Below are 27774 nucleotides of genomic sequence, written 5' to 3'. Positions count from 1 at the left end.
TCAAACTATAAGCGACAAAGCCCCTTTAATGGTCATAAGAAGTCCGACTATAAGCCTCGTTTTGCGAACGACTGTTATAACAAAGAATAAATATCAAGTGGACAAATACAAAGCATATTCAGACTCTTACTATTAACAACATTCATGAATTTCTGCGCTTTATACTTTGATTAATATCAAAGCTGAAAAATAATGTTATTCTCGGGGGAGGGGCCAGGGATTTTGTATCAAGATTAGCTAACTTTTCAACTATAGCTGCAAAACCACATTATTTATAAACTATCTAAAACTACAAGCCCAAATTATTTTTCAGTAAAACACCTTGAAACAATGTCATTTTTGTGGCATGCAATTTCTTATTTTTTTCAACAATCTGACACATTCCAGCCCCCCCCCCCCCCCCCCCCCCCCCCCCCCACACACACACACACACTCCCTTACCTAAAACATTTGAACTGACATATACACCATGTATATCACTGCTGTTCGTATACATAAAAGAAACAGAATGATATAAGGAATGTTCAAGGTGTGTTAAGATGGTAACTTTATTGATAAGCCTGTCAAGGAATCTACACTACACAGCGCCTACAGAATGGGTTAGGGTTAGGGTTAGGGCTAGGGTTAGGTAAGGGTTAGGGTTAGGGCTAGGGTTAGGATTAGGGTAATGGTTAGGGTTAGCGTCTACAGAATGGGTTAGGGTTAGGATTAGTGTTAGATTAGGGTTAGGGTAAGGGCTAGGGTTAGGGTTAGCGTCTACAGAATGGGTTAGGGTTAGGGCTAGGGTTAGGGTTAGGTTAGGGTTAGGGTAAGGGTTAGGGTTAGCGTCTACAGAATGGGTTAGGGTTAGAGCTAGGGCTAGGGCTAGGGTTAGGGTAAGGGTTAGGGTTGGCGTCTACAGAATGGGTTAGGGCTAGGGCTAGGGTTAGGGTAAGGGTTAGGGTTGGCGTCTACAGAATGGGTTAGGGTTAGGGTCTACAGAATGGGGTTAGGGTTAGAGTTAGGGTTAGGGTTCGGGTTAGGGTTAGGGTTGGGGTCTACAGAATGGGGCGGCTGCATGGTAGGGTGTACAGGTCAATCAACCATGAATTAAGCTGCACTGTTGTTCAACGCGCACTCTCACTTTCTACACGACCCTCAGTCAGGCAACTCCTGTACCTGCATGGTAGGACGTCAGACTGGACGCGGGTTCGGTGTGTTAGATATAAACAATTGGTGACTAATGGGTCTATGTAAAATATGTGGTCATGACAAATGTTGGAGATTTACAAGTGGATGACTGTTACTCGGTACATGTCACGTTCGTACATTTGTAGCATTAACTTCTGCACAGACATTGCAGTGTCGGGTATTTCATGTGTATGCTATGCGTGTAGAATTGGTGACTTTGTTTCAACGCCACTTTGAAGAGTATTTACGTTATATGACGGCGTGTTTTCTTCATGTGGATGGAAAACTCGAAGCTGGTTAAGACGTGTGTCACTCCGGTTAAAGCTGGTTTAGACGTGTGTCACTTCGGTTAAAGCTGGTTTAGAGGTGTGACACTTCGGTTAAAACTGGTTTAGACGTGTGACACTTCGGTTAATGTTGGTTTAGACGTGTGTCACTTCGGTTAAAGCTGGTTTAGACGTGTGTCACTTCGGTTAAAGCCAAGAGCAAGCGTATGTTGCTGTCAAACCTCGGATTCAAACCAACGATCATAGGATTCTGACACACCCAAGGAACGCAACTCTGCCCAGCGGGTTGCTTTGCCTAAGGCGACTAGGACATCGTAATGGTTCTGTGAAAAATAACTGGCGGCGACTCACGTATATAATTTGTAAGTGGAGGACTGCTACCTGTTACATGTCCTGTCTTTGACATTCGTAACTTCCCTTTTGACAGAACAAACATAAAAAATTGGTCTTTGTATTCAATATTTTTATTTACTTGATCATATGGACTAACATTAACATTTCCTCTTTAACTCAATAGGAAAGGTTCTGTGCGAACGAGGTGTCGCAGTAGTAGCAGAACCTGTTACAATTAGTAGAGTAAGGTTACAATCAGACTGCTCAATTTGTGTTCAAACCTATATCATTTCCTGGCTATAATGCTGAAACACAGGAAGAGTTCAAATAATATCACAAAGAGAGAATTATATGTTGCCATCATTTGCAGTCTTCGTCATGTGAATGATTCTTCCACCTGTGTGAAGATGGCGTAGGTGATACTTATACATCTTGGACACATGTCCCTTCAATAATTGAAACCGTGGCAAGTGCTGATGTATGAGAAATTACAGGGCGCATTCATGGAAGTCACGAGGCCCGCGTTATCCTCTGATTGTGTTTCCATCGTGTATGCAATGGATAACTGTTGCATCTAGATTATATTTTATGTGCATATATACTTGTTCTTGTGTATATAAAATGTCTACTAACGTCGCCGTCCTCATCCTACTCTTTACAGTTCTCTGTGGTTAATCTACAATAGTGACGATGCAGCCATGGCTTTATACTGATATCTACGACAGATCAGAAATTCATTAACGTACAAATGGCTATTTGCTGGCATTGAAATATCTGTTGATGACAGCATCAGCAGCTATCAGCGATCCCTCAGACCATCCTTGAAGAGGACCAGGTGCCCATGAATTAGTGACAAGGTATATGTCATCGGTAGGAGATGGTTTATACAACATCTCACGAACTTTTCTGTCATCAAACCCTGGCTTGAAATCGCCCCATGCAGCTTGGAAGGGATACTTGTCCCACAACATCATTGCGCCCCCAACAGCCTCGGGGATGTCAGCTTCGCTGACGTTGTAGATGGCGCTCAGGTACTTCTCAACTCTCTTCTTGACGACGTCGGTAACGGCATTCACTCCCGGGAGACTGCCAGGGATGGGTGTCCCGAACTGACTCAGTTCTCGCCAGTAGTGTACCAAGTCCCCGTCGTGGTAGGACGCCATGATGATGGAGACGTTGTTGGTGCCGGTGGACCAGTCATAGGTCTGTCTGTTGGGTAGGTCACTCTTGGTATGGGTGATGTCTGGGTTGCCGGTCTTCCACCATTTGGTGTTGTAGGCCAGGTAGATTCTACCAGCAGGGATACCAACAAGAGAATCTATATTCTTTACAATGTCAGGGTTGTTCTTGAACACTGGGATGTCTATCTCCTGTACGCATCTCTGCTGTACAGCAAGGACAACTCTCCTGGCGCATATGGTCACTTCCTTGTTACCCATCTGGAATTGACAATGACAATGGTTCACACCTTCTGAGTATATCTATAATATATAAACTAGGGGATATATAATTGTGAAAATACGGGAAATTACACCTTTGTCGGGCAATGAAAGGGAGTGATTTATGTGGCAAGAACATTTCCGAGGAAATCAAGCTCCCAAACACAACATTGTGACAGTCATGGTGTAAGTGATCTCGTCTAGTCACTAAGACTCGGTTGTCGCATATCAATTTCCTGGAAACAAACGCTTAAAGACACTTTGATAAACACATTGAATCATGGAGGAAGCAACAGCAACAATCATTTGCAACGTGCTGAACGTGTATCTGCTGTCGGCATGTTGCGGGTGGGCACGCGTCAGAATATTGTTGCCCAAACGCTGCATGTTTCTCAATTTGTCATCAGCAGATTGTGGGCCCAATACAAACAACCAGATAATGATCGACACTGCTCTGGACGCCCAAGGGCAAAACCCCCACCCAAGGACAGAATAGACGGACGTTAACGTGGTACAGCATGAACGTTTGGGGGTGAGGGGGTGAGGGGGTGGGGTGGGTCCATAATGATATGGTTTTGGTATCACAATGACTGGCTGAACTGCGCTCCATGTTGTCCATTGTAGAGTCACAGGTCGATACAATGGGGACAACATCACTGCACTACTCGTGGTGCCATTTGCACACCGTTTTGGGCAGCGTTTCACCCATCAAGATGGTAATGTACGTGTTCATCGTGCCGGGATTGTGATCCAATTCCTCAAAGAGCAAAACATCCATGACATGCCTTGGCCAGTACTCAGTACAGACATTCCCTCCATTGAACACGTCAGGGGCGTTGGCAGACGTGTACGTCAACGTCAAAATCCACCCACCGCTCTCAATGAACTCGGTGCTGCTCTCACTGATGAGTGGAACACCATGAGTCATGCTGACATTGGTCGACTCATCAGAAGCCTGCCTCGAAGAATTCGTTCATGTCTGGCCAACATATGTGGCTTTACCAGATATCAGTGACGTTGGCTGCCAAATGCAAATTTTGAATGTGACCCCCGACCTCTTTAACGACCCAGTGCGCCACCATTATATCACACCAATAGAACCCTTTAGATCTGATTGCATACTCCCCAGCAGATCAGGTGGGTTAGACTAATCACTCACTAGCTTGAATAATGTTTCAGCTATACATTGGCTTTATATCCGCAGTAAAATACAATGTACATGAACGAGCTATTACGTAGTGCTATTTGAAGATGTCTATTCTCATTAGATGCTTTTTCTCAGGCATATTAATTTTAATCATAACTAAATCTCTCTTCCATGTGTACATGTAACAGAGCCTTCAATGCAGTTTATATCTGGGGCAGAAACCTGTACGGGAGTTGTGATTCCGTCTGTTGTCTGAGTCTTCCTGAACCCGAGGTTGTATCCTCCAGTCTGCCTCTTCTCTATCTTCATCAGTTGGTGGTTCAGGTGCAGCTTGTGGCTGTAGGAAGAAATGTAGTGAAGGCAACATGGAAATCAGGAAATCATTTTGAAAGTTTTTTCAATCACACTCTGTAGTGTCGATCCCCAGGTAACTTGAACCAGCATGAACGATTATATACAGGAACATCTACCTTGCTAACTAGCATAAACACAGTTTAGTATATTAGATACATTATATGTAAATAAATTCTCACCATTCCCCGTAAAATATATTATCAGATATATTTTGAAATATGAAAAGTAACCTTGATCAAAAGACTGTTTGATATGTATCAAAGGTCTCTGACGACTGACTACTTTTTAATGCTCATTGGGAGGGTTTAGGTTTTTGAAGACATGACAATTGAATGAGTGAGTTCCGTTTAACGCCGACTTTTTACAGTATTCCAGTCATGTCAGCTTAATGTGGGAATGCAGGTCTCAGACGTTTACCATTTTGGTGAAATCCACGAACACGGGTATTTTGCCGACAAACCTAGAAAAGGGAGGATCAGGATTCGAACCCACCATCTTTGGTTTCTGGTTACCTTCTTACAACGTAAGAGAAATATTAACGTTATGAAAATAGAAATCCACCTGGTGCTTGTGTTCAGGAATTTCTCCATTAAAGTCAGTGGCACCTTCCCCATCCCACCATCTATTGCATTAACTTCTTCAGGTGGCCCTGTTGTCACAGGGTATGACAAGGAGATTGTTGGACCGTTGAGGGCTCCGTGACTGCCCACAGTAGAAGACCATCCACCTGTTTCAGAGAGGTATCTGTACGCCTCCCGGCTGGCAAAACGTCCATAAACGTTGTCAAGCCTGGGGAGAAAGTTACAACAATGGGTATATAGACTGCAAAAATGTTACACAGTATACATATAGCATCAGCGGTTAGTCAAAGATATATAGGACCAAACAAATATTAATTTAAAACTACTTTTCTTGCAATGCGTTTCTTAAATGCCGTACTGTTAAAACCAGGACATGACTGGGGAATTTCTCTTTGAAAGACTTCATTCATATCTATAATATATTCGTATTATTACTTTAAGAAATAAACTGAGGGCGAAAAGAAACGTTACCAACATTAACTGATTTGCCACTTTGAAACAAAGATGCCAACCTGTTCAAAAACAGTAAAGAACACATCTCACGAATACAGCCTTCATGTTCTCTGTCGTTCTTTGCACGTACTTTGCGGATTTTGGGGGATATTTGTGTTTTTCAGCAATTTAAAAAAAAAATTCTTTCCCCAAATTATCGTGCAATTTCCGGGTTTAAATTACGCACGGATCTGTTCACTATCATTGTTTGCGATGATTAACACCAACGAATATGCCAAGACTGACCGCTGTCCAGAGGGAGAGAGCCATAGGTATGTTGCAGATGGGAGCGACACAGAGACATTAACATGAACTGCTCCAAGATGACCACGTCTCCGACAGACTGGTAGAACCGCAGACAGACCACGGAGTGGCAGACCAAAGGTCATGACCCAGGAGGATGACCGCTTTTTATGTGTAGTTCATCTGAGGAACAGATTTCCTACTGTGACGTGATCAGCTACCAACAGCTAAGGACATCCGGTCAGCAGACAAACAGTGACCAGACGACTACGACATTGTGGTCTCCGGGCTTATCGCCCTTTCAAGGACATGACCTTGACCCGTCAACATCGACGTGCCAGATTGACGTGGTGCAGGCAAACTCAGCGATGGCAACAAAGGGAATGGCGGCGAGTGCTGTTTAGTGAGAGCAGGTTCCACCTCTTCAAACCTGATGGGCGGACGCGAGTTTATTGACGACGTGGTGAACGTACGGCGCCTTGTTGTGTCCAGGAGGTGGAACCTTACGGGGGCGGAAGTGTGATGGTCTGGGGTGGCATTTGCGGGGACGAGAAGACGGAACTTGTCATCATCGAAGGCAATCTGACAGCACAACGCTACATTGACAATATCTTACGGCCAGTGGTTCTTCCTTTCATCCAGGGTCAATAACGGACGGTGTTCCAACAAGATAACGCCACACCCCATAAAGCCCGTATTATTAGAGACTTCCTCAACGCCAACAACGTGACTGTCCTGCCGTGGCTAGCGCGATCACCAGATCTTTCACCTATAGAACATCTCTGGGACCAGCTGGGGCGTCGTCTTCGGAAACGTCAACATCCTCCCTTCACGAGACAAGCGTTGATTGTTGCCCTCCGTGAGGAATGCAATCGGATACCTGCAGTCGATGTGAGGACGCTTGTCTACTCAGTTCGACGCCGCAATTCGAAGATGCATTGCCGCTCATGGAGGTCATATCCCGTATTGAACGGTCTGGGCCGTCGTCACCTTAAAGTTGTAACCAATGTTGTTGATCGAATACTGGACGAATGACCCCTTGTCAAAAAATGTCCCTGTTGGAGGTCAAGGACTTTGTTGTTGAATTAGTAAATTAGCATTTTACTGTTGTGACTGATGAATTTCTACAATACAATTGTTATTGTTGCTTCAAATTGTGTTGGTCATATTTCATTCTAGAAATATCGTTGGTAACGTTTCTTTTGGCCGTCAGTTTAGATCATTCAAGGGTACAAAGTATACGTGTTTAGTTTGTTGTTTAGCGCCCCACTCAGCAATATTCCAACTAAATTTATTTGACGATGGCCTGTAAATAATGGACCCTGGACCAGACCATCCAGCTACTGGAACAATGATCCAAGATGTCAGGGTACGATAATACACAATCAACCAAGTCATCGAGTCTGACCGATAGATCTATTATTGGTTGGTTGGTTGGTTTGTTGTTTAACGCCGCACTCAGCAATTTCCCAGCTATATGACGTCGGTCTGTACATAAACGAGTCTGGACCAGGCAATCCAGTGATTCACAAGATGAATATCGATCAACGCAATTGGGATCGACGACATGCATCAAACAAGTCAGCGAGCCTGACCAACCGATCCCGTTAGTCGCCTTTTACGACAAGCATAGTCGGCTTTTACGGCAAGCAAGGGTTGCTGAAGACCTATTCTACCCCGGATCTTCACGGGTCGATAGATCTATTTAGTCGCCCCTCACCACCAGCATAGGATGATCGGGACTAACTCTAACCCGGAGTCCTAACATGGCGTACAATGGGATATAGTATATACTTACGACATTTTGTACAGTAGAGTGCCATCCACGGTTTTAATCTTGTACAGGTCGTCCGGGCTGGGGTACATGGTAGAGTTGTCCAAAAAGATGAGGTTCTTGTTAAAGATGTTCCTTCAGCGACAGAGACGTATTTTAAGGACACAATGACATCCGAGATATATCCAAGAACATGGCATTCTTCTTTTCACATAGCATTTATTTTCCATTAGTTAATACATTCCTGTATAGAGATCCCAATCAGCTTTAATGTTTTCTGGAGTTTCAATGAAAGCTAAACTGATAAGGATCTCTTGCTTTTGATGGAATTTTCTTTTAATTCTGTTGAACTTTCAAACCCCTTAATCATTATTACTGTTCCCCCCAAAAAGATTGAATGCATATTAATACCATTTCAATATACCAGGAACTTTCATTTCACTAGGGGGGAGGTTGTAAGGCATGCGACTTGTTCCGAAGTCAGTATTGCGCATGTGCTTGTTACGAGTGTACCAGATCGTCTCATCTGCGTTTCCATATCTAAGGGGGAAGGGGATGATCTTCAGACCAAGCTCCGTCGCTGTTCTCGTTAAGATAGTGTGAGCACTTCCCCTAAATCTCATTCCTCCCAAATCAAGGTACGCCCCCGGGGCGACAGGCAGCTCGGCAGTGAAGAGTCTCCCCCCGACTCGGTCCGAGTACTCGAACACGGAGATGGAGAGACCTCTGTCCCTCAGTCTCCACCCAGTGTAGGCGCCCCCAATACCGCCGCCGATCACGGCGATGTCCAGACAGTCGTCAGATGAATTTGTAGCTGAAGATATCGAAGCCTTTACCACATTAATTCGTCATGGATGGAATGGTATAGTGACTTAAACATAAAAGCAGACAGAGTAAGTTTGAAACGAACAGTTTTGATCATTACAGATTGGTGTTTTAACGGCTGTATTGTGTGCCCATTATTACGATAACGTATTTAAAGCTTGTTAGTAAATTATCAAAGATTCACAATTATGTTACATCTATGCAGTGTATCAGTGTCACGGCGCTGTGCTCCAATGAACTGCGCTGACAAAGATCACTGATTACTTACATAAGAGCAAACATACCCCTGGGTCATCTCCCAGTCGTCGGACACCCCAGTCGTCAGACACCCCATTCGTCGGACACCCCATTCGTCAGACACCCCATTCGTCGGACACCCCATTCGTCGGAAACCCCATTCGTCGGACACCCCATTTGTCAGTCACCCCATTCATCGGACACCTCATTTGTCATACACCCCATTCGTCGGACACCCCATTTGTCAGACACCCCATTCGTCGGACACCCCATTTGTCAGACACCCCATTCGTCAGACACCACATTCGTCAGACACCCCATTTGTCAGACACCCCATTTGTCAGACACCCCATTCGTTGGACACCTTATTTGTCAGACACCCCATTCGTCGGACACCCTATTTGTCGGACACCCCATTCGTCGGACACCCCATTGTCGGACACCCCATTCGTCGGACACCCCATTTGTCGGACACCCCATTCGTCGGACACCCCATTCGTCGGACACCCCATTTGTCAGACGGCTTAAAACAACATATTTTATGGTTGAGGACACATAAGGTGTGGGATATATTCCCTTAAATCCGAATAGACTAGTCATGTCGTCAACAACAAAATGGTACAAAATAAAATACATTTTATAACATCAGTGTTCATTCTTGATTTATTATTGCTTTTGTTAAAGGAGTTTTACATTATACACATGAAGTATAATAGATAACATATACATACTATATAATGACCATCAATCATTATAAATAAGTAATATTTACTTCCACATCAATGTCAATGTACTGTCAGTCATTCATTTTAACAAATAATGGAATTCATCACCTTTGTGAGATAGTTCATAAAGTGGACATTTCCTTTCGGTTAAAGGTATCGTTCCTCATCTCCCAGTTTCAGTGGCAGATTATGGTTACAAGATCCAAACTTAAGTAAAACTCGCCAAACGTTGTCCTGCAGTATGTTTAAATAATATTCCCTTGTATTTAAAATTTAGGCAATCATATTTTTATGATACTAACCATTGTGCATTTTGAAGACTTATCTCTCAACACTGTAGCTTAATGTTATTGATGTCATTTAAAGTTTCATGGACTAAATGTTTTAGATAAGTAGGAATTTGGTAACTTTGTGAAAGCCAGATGAAGCTAAGTCAAAAGTTCGTTTGATATAATTTATGTTTACATTTTCCAAATAGGTCGTCATTAGATAGATACTTGTAAACAAGAAAGGATAATTTAGATGATTTCACGGAGAATAGTTTTGCCTAAAAACGTATTATTCTCACTTTAGCGATGTTTGATAGATGGAGCCTTCCAAGTTGCCAATGTACCCTGGCATTTGGAGTACATTTTCTCACTGATAAAAAATAATTTAGAAAACGCAAATGGACCCATTTAAAAGTTGAGATGTTTTCAAATTCCCATACTTCGCATCCGTAGAGGAGAACTGGTATAACACATACTGTCAAAAAGCCGCAGTTGACATTTAATGAGAAAGTTAACTTCGACGACCCGGGTTGTATGATGATCACCGTATCACAAACTTCAGTGAAAACAAACAGTTTAACTATACCGTTTAAACTTTAAATCATTATAAGTACAGGGGTGTGTTTATTCAGCATGTACATTAATATACATTTCCATCTTGTTTGTATGATAAGCGTAAGGCCTACAGTACTGAATAAAGTCTGTCTGTCTGTCTTCGGACGAACTTCAGTGCAAAACAAACATATTTACAGTTTAACAAAACATTTTAAAACTTCAAAGAGGTTGCCAGTGTCCGGGTCATATTTTTATAAGTAAAGGTGTGTCTTGTAGTTAAAACATATTCCACTGTCTGAAAACTGGGTGTCTGACAAGTTGGTGTCAGACGACTTGATGTCTAACAACTGGGTTTCTGACAAGTGGGTGTCTAACAACTGAGTGTCTAACAACTGGGTGTCTGACAACTGGGTGTCTGACAACTGGATGTCTAACAACTGGGTGTCTAACAACTGGGTGTCTAACAACTGGGTGTCTGACAACTGAGTGTCTGACAACTGGGTGTCTAACAACTGGGTGTCTGACAACTGGATGTCTAGCCACTGGGTGTCTTACGACTTGATGTCTAACAACTGGGTTTCTGACAAGTGGGTGTCTAACAACTGAGTGTCTAACAACTGGGTGTCTGACAACTGGATGTCTAACAACTGGGTGTCTAACAACTGGGTGTCTAACAACTGGGTGTCTGACAACTGAGTGTCTGACAACTGGGTGTCTAACAACTGGGTGTCTGACAACTGGATGTCTGACAACTGGATGTCAAACAACTGGGTGTCTAATAACTGGGTGTCTAACAAGAGGGTGTTTAACAACTGGGTGTCTAACAACTGGGTGTCTGACAACTGAGTGTCTGACAACTGAGTGTCTAACAACTGACTGTCTGACAACTGATTGTCTGACAACTGGGTGTCTAACAACTGGGTGTCTAACAACTGGGTGTCGGAGAAAGACGGAGTATTGGAAACCCTTGTTCATAAGTAACTAGACAATCACTGGAATGGCATTATCTCCTGGACCGCCGGGGAATACAACAGTCAGGGTGCTTTGCCAAACTATGCTTCTGAACACGGGGAAAACACGAATAGCAAACTAACTACTATATCCACACTGAAGATGTAAGTATCCAAAATAACGAGCTGAACATAAGCCACCAAACGGTATCATTAAGGATACACAACAAGCTATATACAATTATTCCTGAGGAAACACTGATCATAAATACATAAGAACTATCCGAGTGTACATAGAATTTCCCCTATTGTTTAAAAATCAAAGTTACATAAACAAAAATAAGATACCAGACCGTGTCATGTTAATTCGGGATACGGTGACAATCAGTAACATGTTGTCATCTTTTATGAGGGACAATAATTGCTGACAAAGCTTGCGCATGTAGAAAACATTACCTGTGTACGCTTCCTTGGGTGGTGTTGCATGCGACGTTACGACTGCAATTACCAAAAGAAATGGACGTTTAATGATTCGCAGTCGTTGTCCAATGTAATGTGAAGTATCCAATTGTAATCTATATCAAACGGTAATGTAGCAGAAACATGAAAAGCCTTTAATGCAGAATCACTTGGCCGACACCACCGAGATCCCTGCCAACCGACTTACAGCATCACTCTTCGTGGTGTATTGAACATACAGACCACCCACAGTTACCACCAGTACTAGTGATGTTGAAGTGTTAAAGATGTGTACTATACTATGAGTTCGTAGGTTACAATTTAGAGTCACATCGTCAGTGTTAATGACGTAAAGCGCTTGACACCAGCACATAAAACATATACTCAACAACAAAAGTTCCTGTGTCACCAATATTTTAGTGTAGTTTTCAAACAAGTAAAGTTTGGTTTTCAATATTGTAGTACACGTATAGAACCAAGTCACAAAAACGCAACTGCTACAGAAAAGCATGCATTCCACGCAAAAGTTGACTTTTATGCAAGCCCCATGCATTTCACTAACCAAGAATGGGTATTAAAACATGTGCGTTAACGGGATTCCATATGCATTGTTTTGCATCGTGCTGACAACAACCACTCAGAAAAACAACAAAATTACGCAATTATACAACATTACGAAACGCCACGCCTGTCCAAAAATGAGCGTCTGCGAGCCATTGGTATGCTTGAAGCAGGATCGAGTCAACGTGATGTTGCAAGACAATTTTACGTCCACAGAAACATCATTTGGTGTTTATGGCAACGTTGGCAACGTTTGCAAGAGACGAATGCAGTCAGAGACCATCCTCGGGGTGGCAGGCCACTCGTAACCAATAATCGAAAAGGCAACTGGATTCGAACAACACACCTACGAAATCGATTCCAACCAGCAACAGTGACTACAAGAAGCATCCCTGGCCTTCGACGAATATCTTCACAAATCGTACGTTGTTGCCTCAGATGTGCAGGGATTGTCGTCAGAACACCCGCCAGACGTTCTATTTTGACAGGAAACCACCGTCAAGCACCTATACAGTGGTGCAGACAGCGTCTACGCTGGACGGCAATGCAGTGGGTCAAGTTCTATTCACTGATGAGTCTCGTTTTCACCTCAGTCACAGCGATGGACGGATTCGAGTGTACCGACGTCGAGGTGTCATGGAAGAAGATCGGTTCGGGGGCGGCAGCGTTATGGTATGGGGTGGGATTACAGCAAGACAGAGAACCCGTTTGATAGTGGTAGAGGGAAATCTCAATGAACAGCGCTATCGTGACGAGATCATCGGCCCTGTTGTTCTACTGTTTTTGCGTCGTCATGGCCCAGTCATTACCTTTCAACATGACAACGCCCGGCCTCATATTGCTCGACTTGTTCAGGATCTCTCCAACAAAACAACGTTAATGTCATCCCCTGGCCGGCTCGCTCCCCTTATCTCTCACCAATCAAGCACATGTGGGATGAGATGGATCGGCGCCTTCGACGTCAACCACATGTTCCACAGACACTCAAGGAACTTCGAAACATGCTCCAGCAGATATGGACAGATATCCCACAGGACTTTGTGCGACGCCTGGTCCCTTTAATGAGACGAAGATGAGTTGCTTGCATCGCAACCAGAGGTCGACACACACGCTATTGATTTGAAAATTGACATTTTGGCATGTTCATGTTTTTTTTTATGAAATCACGCATTTTCTGAAGTCAGTGTGGCAAATTAAACCATTTGAACACTTACAGGAGTCTTTTATCTGTTGCAAACCGAAATTGTTTCAGATTTGGTAAAAAAAGCATAACTTTGCATTAAATCTTATTCAATGTCACAGGAACTTTCGTTGTTCAGTATATTAATTACATTGATCAGAAAGGTACAAAGTTTTAAATACCAAAAACAATAAGTAGGTTATAAGTATGGTAATATCACACCATCCTGGGGCTTTCAGTATGACTGTTGATCGTATGACGACATACCTGAGGCTACCAGTATGGCTACTCATCATGTGATGACACACCGAGGCTACCAGTATGGCTACTCATCAAGTGACGACATACCTGAGGCTACCAGTATGGCTACTCATCATGTGACGACACACCGAGGCTACCAGTATGGCTACTCATCAAGTGACGACATACCTGAGGCTACCAGTATGGCTACTCATCATGTAACGACACACCGAGGCTACCAGTATGGCTACTCGACATGTGACGACATACCGGAGGCTACCAGTATGGCTACTCATCATGTAACGACACACTGAGGCTACCACTATGGCTACTCATGATGTGACGACACACTGAGGCTACCACTATGGCTACTCATGATGTGACGACACAGTGAGGCTACCAGTATGACTGTTGATCATGTGACGACACACTGAGGCTACCACTATGGCTACTCCTGATTTGACGACACACTGAGCCTACCAGTATTGCTACCAATCATGTGACGACATACCGAGGCTACCAGTATGACAGTTGATCCTGGACGACACACTGAGGCTACCACTATGGCTACTCATGATTTGACGACACACTGAGGCTACCAGTATGACTGTTGATCATGTGACGACACACTGAGACCACCAGTGTTGCTACTCATGATTTGACGACATACCGGAGGCTACCAGTATGACTGTTGATCATGTGACGACACACCTAAGGCTACCAGTATGGCTATTCATCATGTGACGACACACTGAGGCTACCAGTGTTGCTACTCATGATTTAACGACACACTGAGGCTACCAGTATGACTGTTGATCATGTGACGACACACTGAGGCCACCAGTGTTGCTACTCATGATTTAACGACACACTGAGGCTACCAGTATGACTGTTGATCACGTGACGACACAGTGAGGCTACCAGTATGACTGTTGATCATGTGACGACACACTGAGGCTACCAGTATGGCTACTCATGATGTGACGACACAGTGAGGCTACCAGTATGGCTACTCATCATGTGACGACACCCTGAGGCCACCAGTATGGCTACTCATGATTTGACGACACAATGAGGCTACCAGTATGGCTGTTCATCATGTGACAAAACACTGAGGCTACCACTATGGCTACTAATGATTTGACGACACACTGAGGCCACCAGTATGACTGTTGATCATGTGACGACACACTGAGGCTACCACTATGGCTACTCATGATTTGACGACACACTGAGGCTACCAGTATGACTGTTGATCACGTGACGACACACTGAGGCTACCAGTATGACTGTTGATCATGTGACGACACACTGAGGCTACCAGTATGGCTACTCATGATTTGACGACACACTGAGGCTACCAGTATGGCTACTCATCATTTGACGACACACTGAGGCTACCAGTATTGCTACTCATGATGTGACGACACACCTAAGGCTACCAGTATTGCTACTCATCATGTGACGACACACCTAAGGCTAACAGTATTGCTACTCATCATGTGACGACACACTGAGGCTACCAGTATTGCTACTCATCATTTGGCGACACACTGAGGCTACCAGTATGGCTCCTCATGATGTGACGACACACTGAGGCTACCAGTATTGCTACTCATCATGTGACGACATACCTGAGGCTACCAGTATGGCTACCAATCATGTGACGACACACTGAGGCTACCAGTATGGCTACTCATCATGTGACAACACACTGGGCCTACCAGTTTGACCGTTGCTTATGTGACGACGTACCTGAAGTTATCAGTATGACTACAAGTATTGTTGTTACTCCAATTGCCACAATCATGATAATATCTATCATCCGACATGGGCCGACACGTCGCTCGAGGAAGCGTCCTTCTGATACCATCTTTCACAACTTCAATGTTGAACATACAAGGTTTTCCTGCAAGTAAACGTGCTTTTGAACAGTTGCTGCAGATAAACGTCATGCTTCTTAACTTTTTTATATATCCTACTAACAATCCTGCGAAGTTGAATATTCTTAGGGGTGGTAGGGTAGCCTAGTAGTCAAAGTGTTTGCTCGTCACGCTGAAGACCCGGATTCGATCTCCCTCATGGTAACAATGTGTGAAGTCCTGTTCCGGTGTTCCTCGAAGGGATATTGCTAGAATGTTGCTAAAAAGTATAATTTGGAAATGTTTTTCTTCCAGTGTGAAATGGGAAATATAAGTGTGTGAACAACTGCACTGTACTCTACTCTGTACTCTACTCTGTACTCTTTAGCCAATTGCCTATATTCTATACATGACGAAATTGAATATTACTACATCAATGCAAAGATTAATCAAAACATTTTTAATCAACATAGTTACAGACAAAAAGACTCCTTGTAAACATTTCGTATTGGAAACAATCCTGCTCATTGTGCGACTACAGAGAGGTATATAAACATATATAGATACGAAGACTAACCTGTATCTCCTCGTGATTTCTACCAGGGAAAGTGTGCATTCAGTGTCACGGCTGGAGTGGAAGGTGGGCAAATGAGTACGTTATTGTGTGCAAGACAACTCCACCTCAGTACACCTCAGTGTTCCCCTCTTAATGTAATACTGCATGTCAACTCGGGTTGCATACACTCGTGTTTAAGCAAACACCACATGTTTCGTATGGCTCAATTGGTGTTTACAATGGGTCTTGAATTCAAATCAAGTATCAAGTATAGTGCCCTCCCAAAGGTCGTTTTAAGTTCCGTTTTTATTCAATATGCATATCTTGCTTTTAACAATGTGTCAAATTAAAATGATGAAATATATAACAGGTGTAATATTTATCAATCTTGTCGACAACACAACATTTAAAAGATTAATATTTTGTTCATATCTTGTAAATAAAATAAAAGCTATGAAACCATTTCAATGTTTCTAAGAAATCTCTCCTTAAAGTAACGTCGATTGAACAATTCAGCCTACATCATGAACATGTGTTTATGAATCACTATCAAATACAAATAATACCAGGTATTCGCGAAAGGTTAGTGTATCAAGCCGCTCTGCAATTACGAAAAGAAATGCAGTATAATGATTGACTGTCGTTGTCCGTGATGCCGTGAAGTATCTAACTGTAATCTATATGTCAAAAGGAAATGTAACAGAAAGCATGCAAAGCATTTACTGCAGAATCACTTTGCTGACAACACCGAGTGTTTGATAAATGGGACAGAATGTCCCCATCCAACTGGCAGTATTGAACACATGCAAAAGCAAGTCAACTGTTACCATAAGAAACACAGGAACATTTGGTTGAAGTCAAAATAGGGAATTCATCGGACATCATTTGTGTCACTGATGGAAATGCCCCTTACATGTCCACCTTAACACTTCGTGCAACTTTATAAGGTCTTGAATGTTGTAACTTTGATGACACGAAGGTAAGACACGCCGGGAATCTAGCATAAACACAGCTTTTTTACCAGCAAACACCTTTGGAACTACGAGTATCTTCTTACCTAGCTTTCTTCATGTCATATACATTACAATCCCATAGACTAGACGGGTTTGTTTATTGGGAACTTAATTTTGACAGTTACACGTGTAAGGGAAAATTGTAAGTATTTTCAAGAAAATTCTAAACGTTGATAAATACGGCTAAAGCAAAGGGGATGTAGAAATACATGCATCTCCTTTTCAGAATAAAGTGTGGATCTAACTCAAACAAATTTTATTACGTACCAACACAGAGTAGGTCTACAACAGTTAAAAATTAGAACACGTAAGAAACGGATATCTAGGGTTCTTCTTTGTCTCGCTTATGTTTGTCGAGAGGGGCGGTCGGGTAGCCTTGTGGTTAAAGCGTTCGCTCATCACGCCGAAGACCCGGGTTCGATACCCGAAATGGGTACAATGTGTGAAGCCCATTTCTGGTGTCCCCCGCCGTGATATTGCTGGAATATTGTTAAAAGCAGCGTAAAACCATACTCACTCACTCTTTGTCGAGATTGCCCGATTTTATATTCAACCTGAATGTCACATTTCAAACAAGAGTGTGAAATCCAACAGTGTTCTGTTGTCTCCTGCATAGCACTGAAAGGATATGTGAGACCACATCCTGAAAGTACGTTTATTCCAACCACAGTATTTAAACGAAGTTGATTTGTTTCTTTTAACCTTGGCCCCTAGTATAGGGATCTACCTCCAGTTGCTGGCGATCTATAGCCCTTTTAAATTTTGTATTGTTCCAAATAGTGGTATCATATTATGGTTGTATACTAGTTTTAAATATTAATCTGTGATATTCTAGTTATTTTACTGTCCATCGATGACAGGTTTTTATTTAGTTTAAAAAGATGTATTAATAATGTATGACTTCTCGTCATGACATGGCTTGAATATTGCCGATGTTACGTAAAGCATAAACTCACTCACTTCAGGCCTGCATAGCATGTACCAGTTGTCGGTATTAGTTTCTTGGTTGTGTACTGTCAAATTCAGCAATACTCCACACATATTATACTCTAACCTGTCTATCTTTAAATATGTTTTAGTTAGTTTGACACCATCCTGTCATACGCCGCCGTATTGGGAGGCTGACTGTTACACGTCATCAAATAGAACGATCCGGGTTTAAGCCCCGATGGCCAAATAAGTCACTTAGTATCAAAACACAATACAGCTCCGCCAATTTATATGACTGAATGTTGGTTCAAGATACCAGACGTGTACTTGCCAATTGTCCATACCAGGTATCGTTTTTAGCGGTAGACTGTCACAGATGTGTTTTAATAAGTGTTTGTTTCCTTGTCGACAATATCATACATGCGGGAAAAAACTTGTATACAGTTAAACTCTGTTGTGTCGAAGTTGAAGGGACCTATTTAAATACTTGTATACAGTTAAACACTGTTGTGTCGAAGTTGAAGGGACCTATGTAAATACTTGTATACAGTTAAACTCTGTTGTGTCGAAGTTGAAGGGACCTATGTAAATACTCGTATACAGTTAACTCTGTTGTGTCGAAGTTGAAGGGACCTATGTAAATACTTCAACTATCCGAGGTTCGAAACAAAAGAAAATGATGAATAAATTAGGTATACTCAGGGACCAAGCTTTTACTTCGAGACAAATGTAAGTTCGACATATATAAGTTCGACACAACGGTGTTTGACTGTATATGACACTTACTATAATACCTAAACACACGGTGTGTGATAATCGCTTCATCGTCCATTGTCATTCTTTAAATAGTCCACATTGAAGACGCTTTTTCACTGACTGTAGCAAATTTGTTAAGCATGTAAGCAAATAATATTTGGTTAAAGACGCCCAAAGTTTTCATAAGGTGTCAAAATATTTGTAGCAATATTGTTCTCCGATCGAAACTCCGATCGAACGTGGGTCAATAATTCATTGATCAAGCAGGCACTGCATCACTGTTGGGCAAAGGCAAATGTTCACCTGAAAAACATGTCGTACAAAATAGGGAATTGCATCGGTCATCATTTTTATCACTGATGTGTCAAATCTGGCAATCTCGAAATGTCTACAGTTTTGCTAATGCCTTGAATGGTGTCACCTTGATCACACAACTTTTGAACAAGAATTGCATGACGCTCTGTGAAATCATCGCAGAGAGAGTATGCTCTATTAAGCCTCAACAGTTGTGGAATGTAGACAGCAAAGGCTGAAGCTATTGGAATACACCTCGACATAAAGGGAAAGTTGACTATTGGAAAGATGAAGTCCTTGTTAAATCAATATCAAATTGTGATACCGCTATTCGCTACCTTATTATGACCACCTGCTTGCTAAAGGCAGCAAGAAAGGGAGCCTTTGGCTACCATCAGTAAACATTGTCTAAGGTTACACATATCTGGAAGGTAGGCTCTTCGCTTCCATCAGTATACACTGTCAGTCTCAGGTTATCTCATTTCTCGAATGTAGGCTCCTGGCTACCTTCAGTGAACATTGTCTGTCTCAGGTTATCTCATGTCTCGAATGTAGGCTCCTGGCTACCTTCAGTGAACATTGTCTGTCTCGGGTTATCTCATGTCTCGAATGTAGGCTCCTGGCTACCTTCAGTGAACATTGTCTGTCTCGGGTTATCTCATGTCTCGAATGTAGGCTCCTGGCTACCTTCAGTGAACATTGTCTGTCTCAGGTTATCTCATGTCTCGAATGTAGGCTCCTGGCTACCTTCAGTAAACATTGTCTGTCTCAGGTTATCTCATGTCACGAATGTAGGCTCCTGGCTACCTTCAGTGAACATTGTCTGTCACAGGTAAACGCATATATCAAGCGTAGAATCTTGGTAGCTTTAGCAAGAATAAAAGTTTACATATAACGGAGGCTCTTGTTCTCCTTTAGGGTAAGATAAAGCGTCGAAGTTTTCCATTTGTTGTCTTTTTAAGTATATAGCGTCAATGCAATGAAAATATATTTATGATAAAACACACGACAACAAAAATAACTTCTCAGACTGCTTATTTAATCATCAACAACACACACACACACACAATCACACACACACAATCACACACATACAATCACACACACACAATCACACACACGCACACAATCACACACACAATTACACTTACACACAATCACACACACGCACACAATCACACACACGCACACATTCACACACACAATCACACATGCACACAATCACACACACACAATCACAATCACACAAACACAGTCACAAACACACACACAATCACACACACAATCACACACGCACACAATCACACACACACAATCACACACGTACACAATCACAAACACACACACACAATCACACACATAGACACACAATCACACACACACACACACACACACACACACACACAATACAAAAAGAAAATCAGTCTTGATCATCAACCAAAACATATTTCGTAATATAATTTCGTACATGAATGGACCACTGATAATTAGTGATGATACCAGGCGCTCTCGGAAAGGGTAAGCATGTCCTGCCCTACCAGTAGCACCCGCCACTCACACAATCTGCATAAACAGTAAGTATGTATTGCCTGACCGCACAGAAGCACTCCTGCCATGCCATCGCGTGGTGTACACACACCAGACAATCAAGTGACATAATAGTGCATATACTGACTTTGTTGAAACTGATAAAAACGATATGCTACTTTTGAATTACGTGTACTGTGTACATGTGCAGAGATTCTACTACTTATAAGCCAAAAACACTTTGAGAAGCATATTCGTTTTGCAACACAGCTGGGGGCAACTTTAATTTAATGTCTCGGCTCAAACATTTGTTTTGCAGCATAGTTAATACTACTGAGCTTATATTGAGACTCTGGCCTTTAGTTCAGTCTTGAACTCTCTTCGTAATTTTCACATGCTTCGAAGGCTCAGGCGCGAAGATGATGCCAAACCATTGCCAATGTAAGACAGATCACGAAGAGCACTACTCCTAGAAAAAGTGTGAGATCACTATGATGTTTCAATCAGCTTACTTGTAGTATGCCCCGATTATGTTGCTAGGTTTGTCAGCACCACACCCGTCCTAGTGGGTTTCACAAAAGTGGTAAACGTCTGACCTACATGACTTCAGGCTTTCCTCCCACATTAAGCTGACACGCCGTGATATAAAACTGAAATACTGTTCAAATAAGGTTGAATACTCAGTACCTCCTCAATGCAGTGTGCGCGCTTCACCGAGCAAATGAAGGTGGGGTGAGGTGAAGTGGGGTTTAACGTCGCGTCCAAGATTATTGCACTAATATAGGGACGTGCATGTACGTGTGTGTGTGTGGCTGCTTGTACTAGTCCGGACTGATGCTGATTTATAGTGCTAGCTCACTGAGACACCATGCCGCAGTTTAACATGAATATCCCACTCAGACACAGTATACCGACTCCGAGCCGACCAGACGTGGTTTTAGCCCCTTAATGCCGAGCGCCAGACAGGGTAACAAGTACCATCTTTTAACGTCTTATGGTATGACGGGGCCGTGGACCAAACCCCGGACCTTCCGCTCTCCGGGCGGACGCTCTACCACTAGACCACGGAGGCAAATAAAGACCATTGTGAGACACCAAGCTTGTGTTTTCACTTTTGCCTCGCCTTGTGATACATGGTAACATTGGGAACAGAGTGGCTTTGGCGCGGAGCTGACGCTAAACCGATCCACCTCTAAATCAGATAAAAATGACGTAACAGGCTGTCGATACCGTGTCAAATTCGTTATCTATGCCATATATCCTACATAATACAACCAGTTAGCAATGAATCATCACGTATTGGATGAACTCTTCAGTATATAGAACAAAGTGTTCATTCAAAGGACTTTAAAAATACATTAAGGGTTGCGAGTTTTTTACTCTTAATGTAAAAAAAGATACATCACATAAACACATCATGATCCCCGGACAAATGCGAAACGACATTTCCATAATAATAAGGCTGTCTCAAAATATGGTGCCAATTCGTTATTACTACCATATATGATAGCCAACATCACACAACCAACTAGCAATGAATCATCACATGCATTCAGTATGGAAGGTAAAGACAATGATGGGAATGAAAACATACCTGTATGTCCCACGGGAAGGTCTGCATTCAGTGTCACTCCCTGTTATATGCATATATGCAACACGATGTGTGAACAGCCACTGCTATGCAGAAATAAATTGATGTCATGCACATGGATTCTTTTGTATACATTTTTTGTTTTCTATGAGTGAAGATCACTGTTGCTTGTAACTAAGTGTGCCAAAATACATTGATATCGTAACATAAAGGCTTCTGTTCAATTTCTCTTCGTTGATTTAACAATGAAAAGGCATTTGCATTGAGCGCGCCCGTAAATGAAATAATGGTTATACAAGTTTCAACATATCGGTGTGCATTCTAATATGTGTCCTAGATGCATGCTGTCTATTTTTGTATGAAAGCGAAAACGCAATGTCGAGGTTAGTATAGCTCACCTTTTGCTTTTTAAACAGAAAAAAGTGTTTACAATACGTATATCTCGTAAAAGGTTCTTGAATAGATTAAAAATCCTATCTCTGTAACACGATAAGTGTATTGAGTCGAGAACTTACTGTCTATTCGTCCATGCAGTGCATCCAACATTTGAAGTTCACGAGGGGTACATGGGGTTTTATGCGGGACACCAAGAACTCTCCATCACTTCAGCCTTCTGTATTACCCAGAGGGTACATGGGGTTTTAAGCGGGACACCAAGAACTCTCCATCACTTCAGCCTTCTGTATTACCCAGAGGGTACATGGGGTTTTAAGCGGGACACCAAGAACTCTCCATCACTTCAGCCTTCTGTATTACCCAGAGGGTACATGAGATTTTAAGCGGGACACCAAGAACTCTCCATCACTTCAGCCTTCTGTATTACCCAGAGGGTCAGAAGAGCAGGGTACATGGTAGCAAACCCGGGTACTCTCCCAATAACAGTCAACAGATTGGGAGGTATCAAACCTAAGGCACCGAGAACAATGGAGAGTCGGATAACTTCATACTTCGGATGTAAGCGGTCCGCATATTTGACATGTTTTCCTGAATCTTGTCAATCACATTAGTGTCAAAAAGGACAGAAATTCAATGATATAAATGATTTCTTTGTATTTATAAAAAAGGACAAGATCGGGTTTGTTGGCTGGACCTAAACGTACCTACCGGTGTTCCGAGAGGGAGAGCAGGGCATTGAGTGACAGAACGACAGACAGGCGGACACCTGATTCAATTATACCCCCCAACTTCGTTGAACTAATAATCTAATGAATGATATTCACGAGTGTTTTTGAAAGGACTTCATAAATATATATTTTCTGATGTAGATGTTTGAGACCTGTAAATTAGAATATGGCGACTGTGAGACAATCCTAGATTTCTGAATGAGGTTATTTTACTGGACCTTGTGCTGATCATCCACACCTAGTTTCATAAAGACCACTTTTAAGTATGGGAAAATGGTCTTAAATAGGGTTAAATATCTTAATTTCGACCAATCAGACGACTCCGTTCCGTTGTTTTTGTAATAAAATGTGCTTTGTGTGCAAAAATATATCTAAATATCTTTGAACCAAATCGAACATCTAAAGTTCGACCACTCTGATGCCTGGGTTACATTGCCATGTTAAGAAAACCTATTCGGTTGAGCCCTGAAATACATTGTACATAAATAACAAATTTGAACGAAATCTCCAAATACCAATCAATCAGCTCAGCAGATGCCGCTTTCCGTTGCCGTGGAAGCAAGGTAGTAACGTAAATAAAGTCACACTGTATAGTGTCCCTAGATACACGTTTGTACCAAGATTGAACAAAATCGGCTAAATGTCATGTTAGTATTGGCCATTTAAAGAAAGCCTGTAAATAACGACCAGGTTGTCGTTGTTGAGAGGTCGTTCGAATATTAAAGGTGCAGTGCACTTACACAAGTTCCATGGCTCTAATTTATGTAGTTTCTGAAAGAAAGGTGAAGAGAAAATATATTCTATTGCGAATAATGATTAAAAACACGAGCAAACACAATGAAAAGTGTTACAATGGCAAAAAGTACCCTATATTTCCAATCAAACTTTGTTTATAAGAATCTTTTACAGTAAGGTGCGATATGTACGATAGTGGTTCTTTATTCGTTATTCATTTCGCACTGTAGGCCATCGTCCCATTGTACTTTTAGATAGTCAGGTACACAATGGACAGTACAGAGCTTCTTATATTCATGGCACGTAATATATATAATGAAATTTTTTCATGGTTTCAGCATGACATGATGACAACAATGTGTTAAATTTACGTAATGTAGGATGGCTTAATATTTTCCCGCAACATATTTATGTCAACGATTGTTATATTTATTACAAATTAACAGAACATGGTATTCGTTTTCGATTAGACCAATGTTACAGAGGTTACAAACTCTTTGCCCTCTTGGGACATTGTGACATCTTCCCACTTCAATATTGAACTACAATGACGGCGGGAAAGCGCAGTACGACATTTATCAATATTCATATTTAGAAAAATACGGTTCAACACAAAAAAAGTATATTAAATAAAGCATAGGTATGCATTTTAGGACTACTAGCAATATCTGAATGCCATTCTTGTTCATGAATATATTTTAATCGTGATACAACTTCAAATACAAATAGGTAAGGATAAGAAACAGATTGGTTTTCCCAAACATAGCCAAAACCAAATTTATATAAGGTATTTGTAACCTTGGATACCCAATAAATCTTGCCCTTTACAGCTTCTTTAAACAACAGATTATAGCTCTTTCTTGGGTAACGGCTATTAGGCCTAGCTATATCCTTACACCAATAAGTAATGCAACGCTTATATGCTGAAATGTACGAAGGATATCGACCGCACTCGCCTCTTACGACATGATCGGGGGTCGAAGACTGAACGTCTAAAAGATGTTTGCATGCTGATAAATGGATCTGTTCAATTTTTGTGTGTTTATTTAGGCCGATACGATATTAAACCTTATTTAAAAAAAAAAATACATTAAGGGTTGCGAGTTGTTACTCTTAATGTAAAAAAAGATACATCAAGAGTTAACACGTAACCCTTGGTGTAAAAAGTGTTACATTCAGAGTAATGTTACGTTAAAGGTTGTAACAAAGTGTTCATTCAAAGGACTTTCACCACAGTTTCACCAATGTCACACAGAAGCATATCTCTGCAAAGGACATGTGCTCATCATGATCCCCGCACAAATGCGAAAAGACATTTCCATAATAATAGGGCTGTCTCAAAATATGGGTGCCAATTCGTTATTACTATCATGTATGATAGCCTACACCACACAACCAACTAGCAATGAATCATCAATTATGACGTGTTTATCAGTTGCTACTCAACCCGGCATACCAACAATATCGATCTCGCTTCATCGGCTCATTGCCGTCATGGGATTAGATGTGAGTGCTACTTGGGATCCGTTCTCTCAGTGAGGAGGTCAGAGGAGGAGAATAGCTCAGTAACACTGAATGACTCGATACTACCGTCGGCACCTGTCAGTACGCCATGCTGTTATACTGCGTATTAAATCAAGAATTTCCAGGACTTTTTCGAGAAATGAATGTAACATAAATATGGGGGTCAGGTATGTTTGCAATGATATCGGCTGTGGCGCAATCTCCAGATACACCGCTATAAATGAGTGTCAAGTGACATGCATTGTCTTTGACGGTGGTCTATGTGTCGAAAAGGTGACAAACCAGTGATTGATAGTATAAATAACGATCCACGACGTCAGGTAACGACCAGATAGCCAAGTCACCTGATCCGATCCAGTTAGTTGTCTCGTACGACCAGCATTGGTTGCTGGGGACATATGCTAACTCGGAATATAGAGGCATGATTGATATGTTGTGAGCCTCACATAGAAAAACTTGACCTGAAGACATTGAAATGATTTATTTCTTAACATAATCCCCTTCCAAATTGGTACACTTTTGTCAACGAGGTTGGAGGGATTTTATCCCAGTTTCGTAGAAGTCCTTTCTTGCCTTCACAATAATTATAATATATATGAATAATGCGACAAAACCCTTTCCATATCCAATAGAAATCTCATCATAAAGCAAAGTCGATTGTACGATTCCGACTATATCTTGAGCAAGTGTTTATGAATCACTATCAAATAGTAATGATACCAGGTGTTTGCGAAAAGGTGAGCGTATCCTGCCCCACTGGTGGCATCCGTCACAAACACTTGCAAAGGCAAATCAATTGTTCACCCGAAAAAATATGGAAACATATGGTACAAGTCAAAATAGGTAATTGCATCGGACATAATTTTTGTCACTGATGCGTCTACATTTTTATGTCTACCAGACACGTTTTGAGGTATCTTCATGTTTGGGATCATGGAAGACTGGCGGAGCCAGATCAGGGAAATGTGGGAGTTCAAAGGCACTTTCATGGATTTTAGCCATAGGAATGGTTGATTTGTGCACAGGCACATTGTCCTGGCGGTAGAGCGCACATTTTCGCAGCACCCCACGTCTCTTAGTCGTAATTTCGTCACGCGCCTCAAACGTTCATCATTATGGCACCATCGGCATCCCGGGACAAGGAGGCCACAACCGTCACAACTGATTGGACAGTCTTTGCTTTATTTGGTGGTGGTAATGTCAAACGCTTCCTTGTTTTGATTGTTGTTGGGATTGCTAGAAGTGGTGAACCTAGGTTTCATCCATGGTCATACATGGTTGGAAGAAACATTTTGGATCAGCTTCAAACAGAATTAGATTATCACGAGCCATGTTGATCAGATGTCAGAAGCTTTGGATTCCAGTTAGTTGATATTTCCTCATTGCCAGAGTTTCTATGACAACAGAATGTACTCTCTTCATGGTTATGCCTATTGAGCTGGCAATATGGCAATATGGCAATATACCGCTCATTCGCCGGTTGGTCAACACAATACCATGGATTCTCTGGATCATTTCTCGTGTTGCTGACGTCTCGAGCCTTCTAGGGGACTGGACCGTCTTCAACACTCTCCTTGTCACGCTGTTTTTACTGTGGCATTAAAAGGGATATACTTCCCTATTGTTGTTTTCACATCTGCATGGGTGGTTTCATGGAAGCGCCTTTTCTGCAAGTGATTGATCACTCAGGGCTCCGCAAGTTTTTTTCACTTTCCAAAGAACCCCTGCACGCGTTTATGACTGGCCACAGTGAAACAATTTGCCCAAATAACTTTTTTCTTTATGTGGATTTACCTCTATGACGTTCATAGTTCACTGTTACGCAGGTCACCCTATGTGAGGTTCAGACATCATCAGCCAACCATCGTATGTACCCCCATCTGTGGGATGACTCCACGCTCTGCTACATTTACATCGAAACGCGTTCATATGCAGTGTAACGCAAAGCTACAGTGAACAAGCTCTTGACGGGGACACATTAACACGGACCAAGACAGAGCTATATATACAAAACACACGCAGGGAGCGGGAGCTGGGTATT

General features: G+C 42.0%; 1 protein-coding gene across 5 annotated transcripts; it reads right to left on the bottom strand.

The window, feature by feature from the left end:
• Positions 1-1934: 1934 nt before the first annotated feature.
• On the bottom strand, positions 1935-22405 carry LOC139469724 (aplysianin-A-like). Of its 5 annotated transcripts, none has more exons than XM_071251975.1 (9): positions 22354-22405; positions 16261-16311; positions 15577-15730; positions 11838-11879; positions 8232-8634; positions 7845-7955; positions 5292-5519; positions 4599-4713; positions 1935-3229 (listed from the first exon to the last, which is right to left on the bottom strand). In XM_071251975.1, exons 3-9 carry the CDS (start codon positions 15692-15694, stop codon positions 2543-2545), a joined length of 1704 nt encoding a protein of 567 aa, XP_071108076.1. In that variant the 5' UTR covers positions 15695-15730; positions 16261-16311; positions 22354-22405; the 3' UTR covers positions 1935-2542. The 5 variants fall into 5 exon arrangements, with proteins under 5 accessions (XP_071108076.1, XP_071108077.1, XP_071108079.1 ...); XM_071251976.1 differs by lacking the exon at positions 22354-22405 and adding an exon at positions 21272-21332; XM_071251978.1 differs by lacking the exons at positions 16261-16311; positions 22354-22405 and adding an exon at positions 21272-21340.
• Positions 22406-27774: the final 5369 nt, after the last annotated feature.

The sequence above is a fragment of the Haliotis cracherodii genome, unplaced genomic scaffold, assembly GCF_022045235.1.
Source record: "Haliotis cracherodii isolate W230 unplaced genomic scaffold, xgHalCrac1.p SCAF_2, whole genome shotgun sequence".
NCBI classification, from domain to species: Eukaryota; Metazoa; Mollusca; class Gastropoda; order Lepetellida; family Haliotidae; genus Haliotis; species Haliotis cracherodii.
Note: the sequence above shows the minus strand (reverse complement) of the source record. Positions and strands in the feature narration are given on the sequence as shown.

Coding starts and splice junctions, on each gene's coding strand:
- LOC139469724 (XM_071251975.1), bottom strand. CDS start 15,694: ATGGTATCAGAAGGACGCTTCCTCGAGCGACGTGTCGGCCCATGTCGG. Junction 11,880..15,576: donor AGTCATACTGATAACTTCAG/GTACGTCGTCAC, acceptor TGGTAATTGCAG/TCGTAACGTCGCATGCAACA. Junction 5,520..7,844: donor ACTCTACTGTACAAAATGTC/GTAAGTATATAC, acceptor CTTTCTCCCCAG/GCTTGACAACGTTTATGGAC.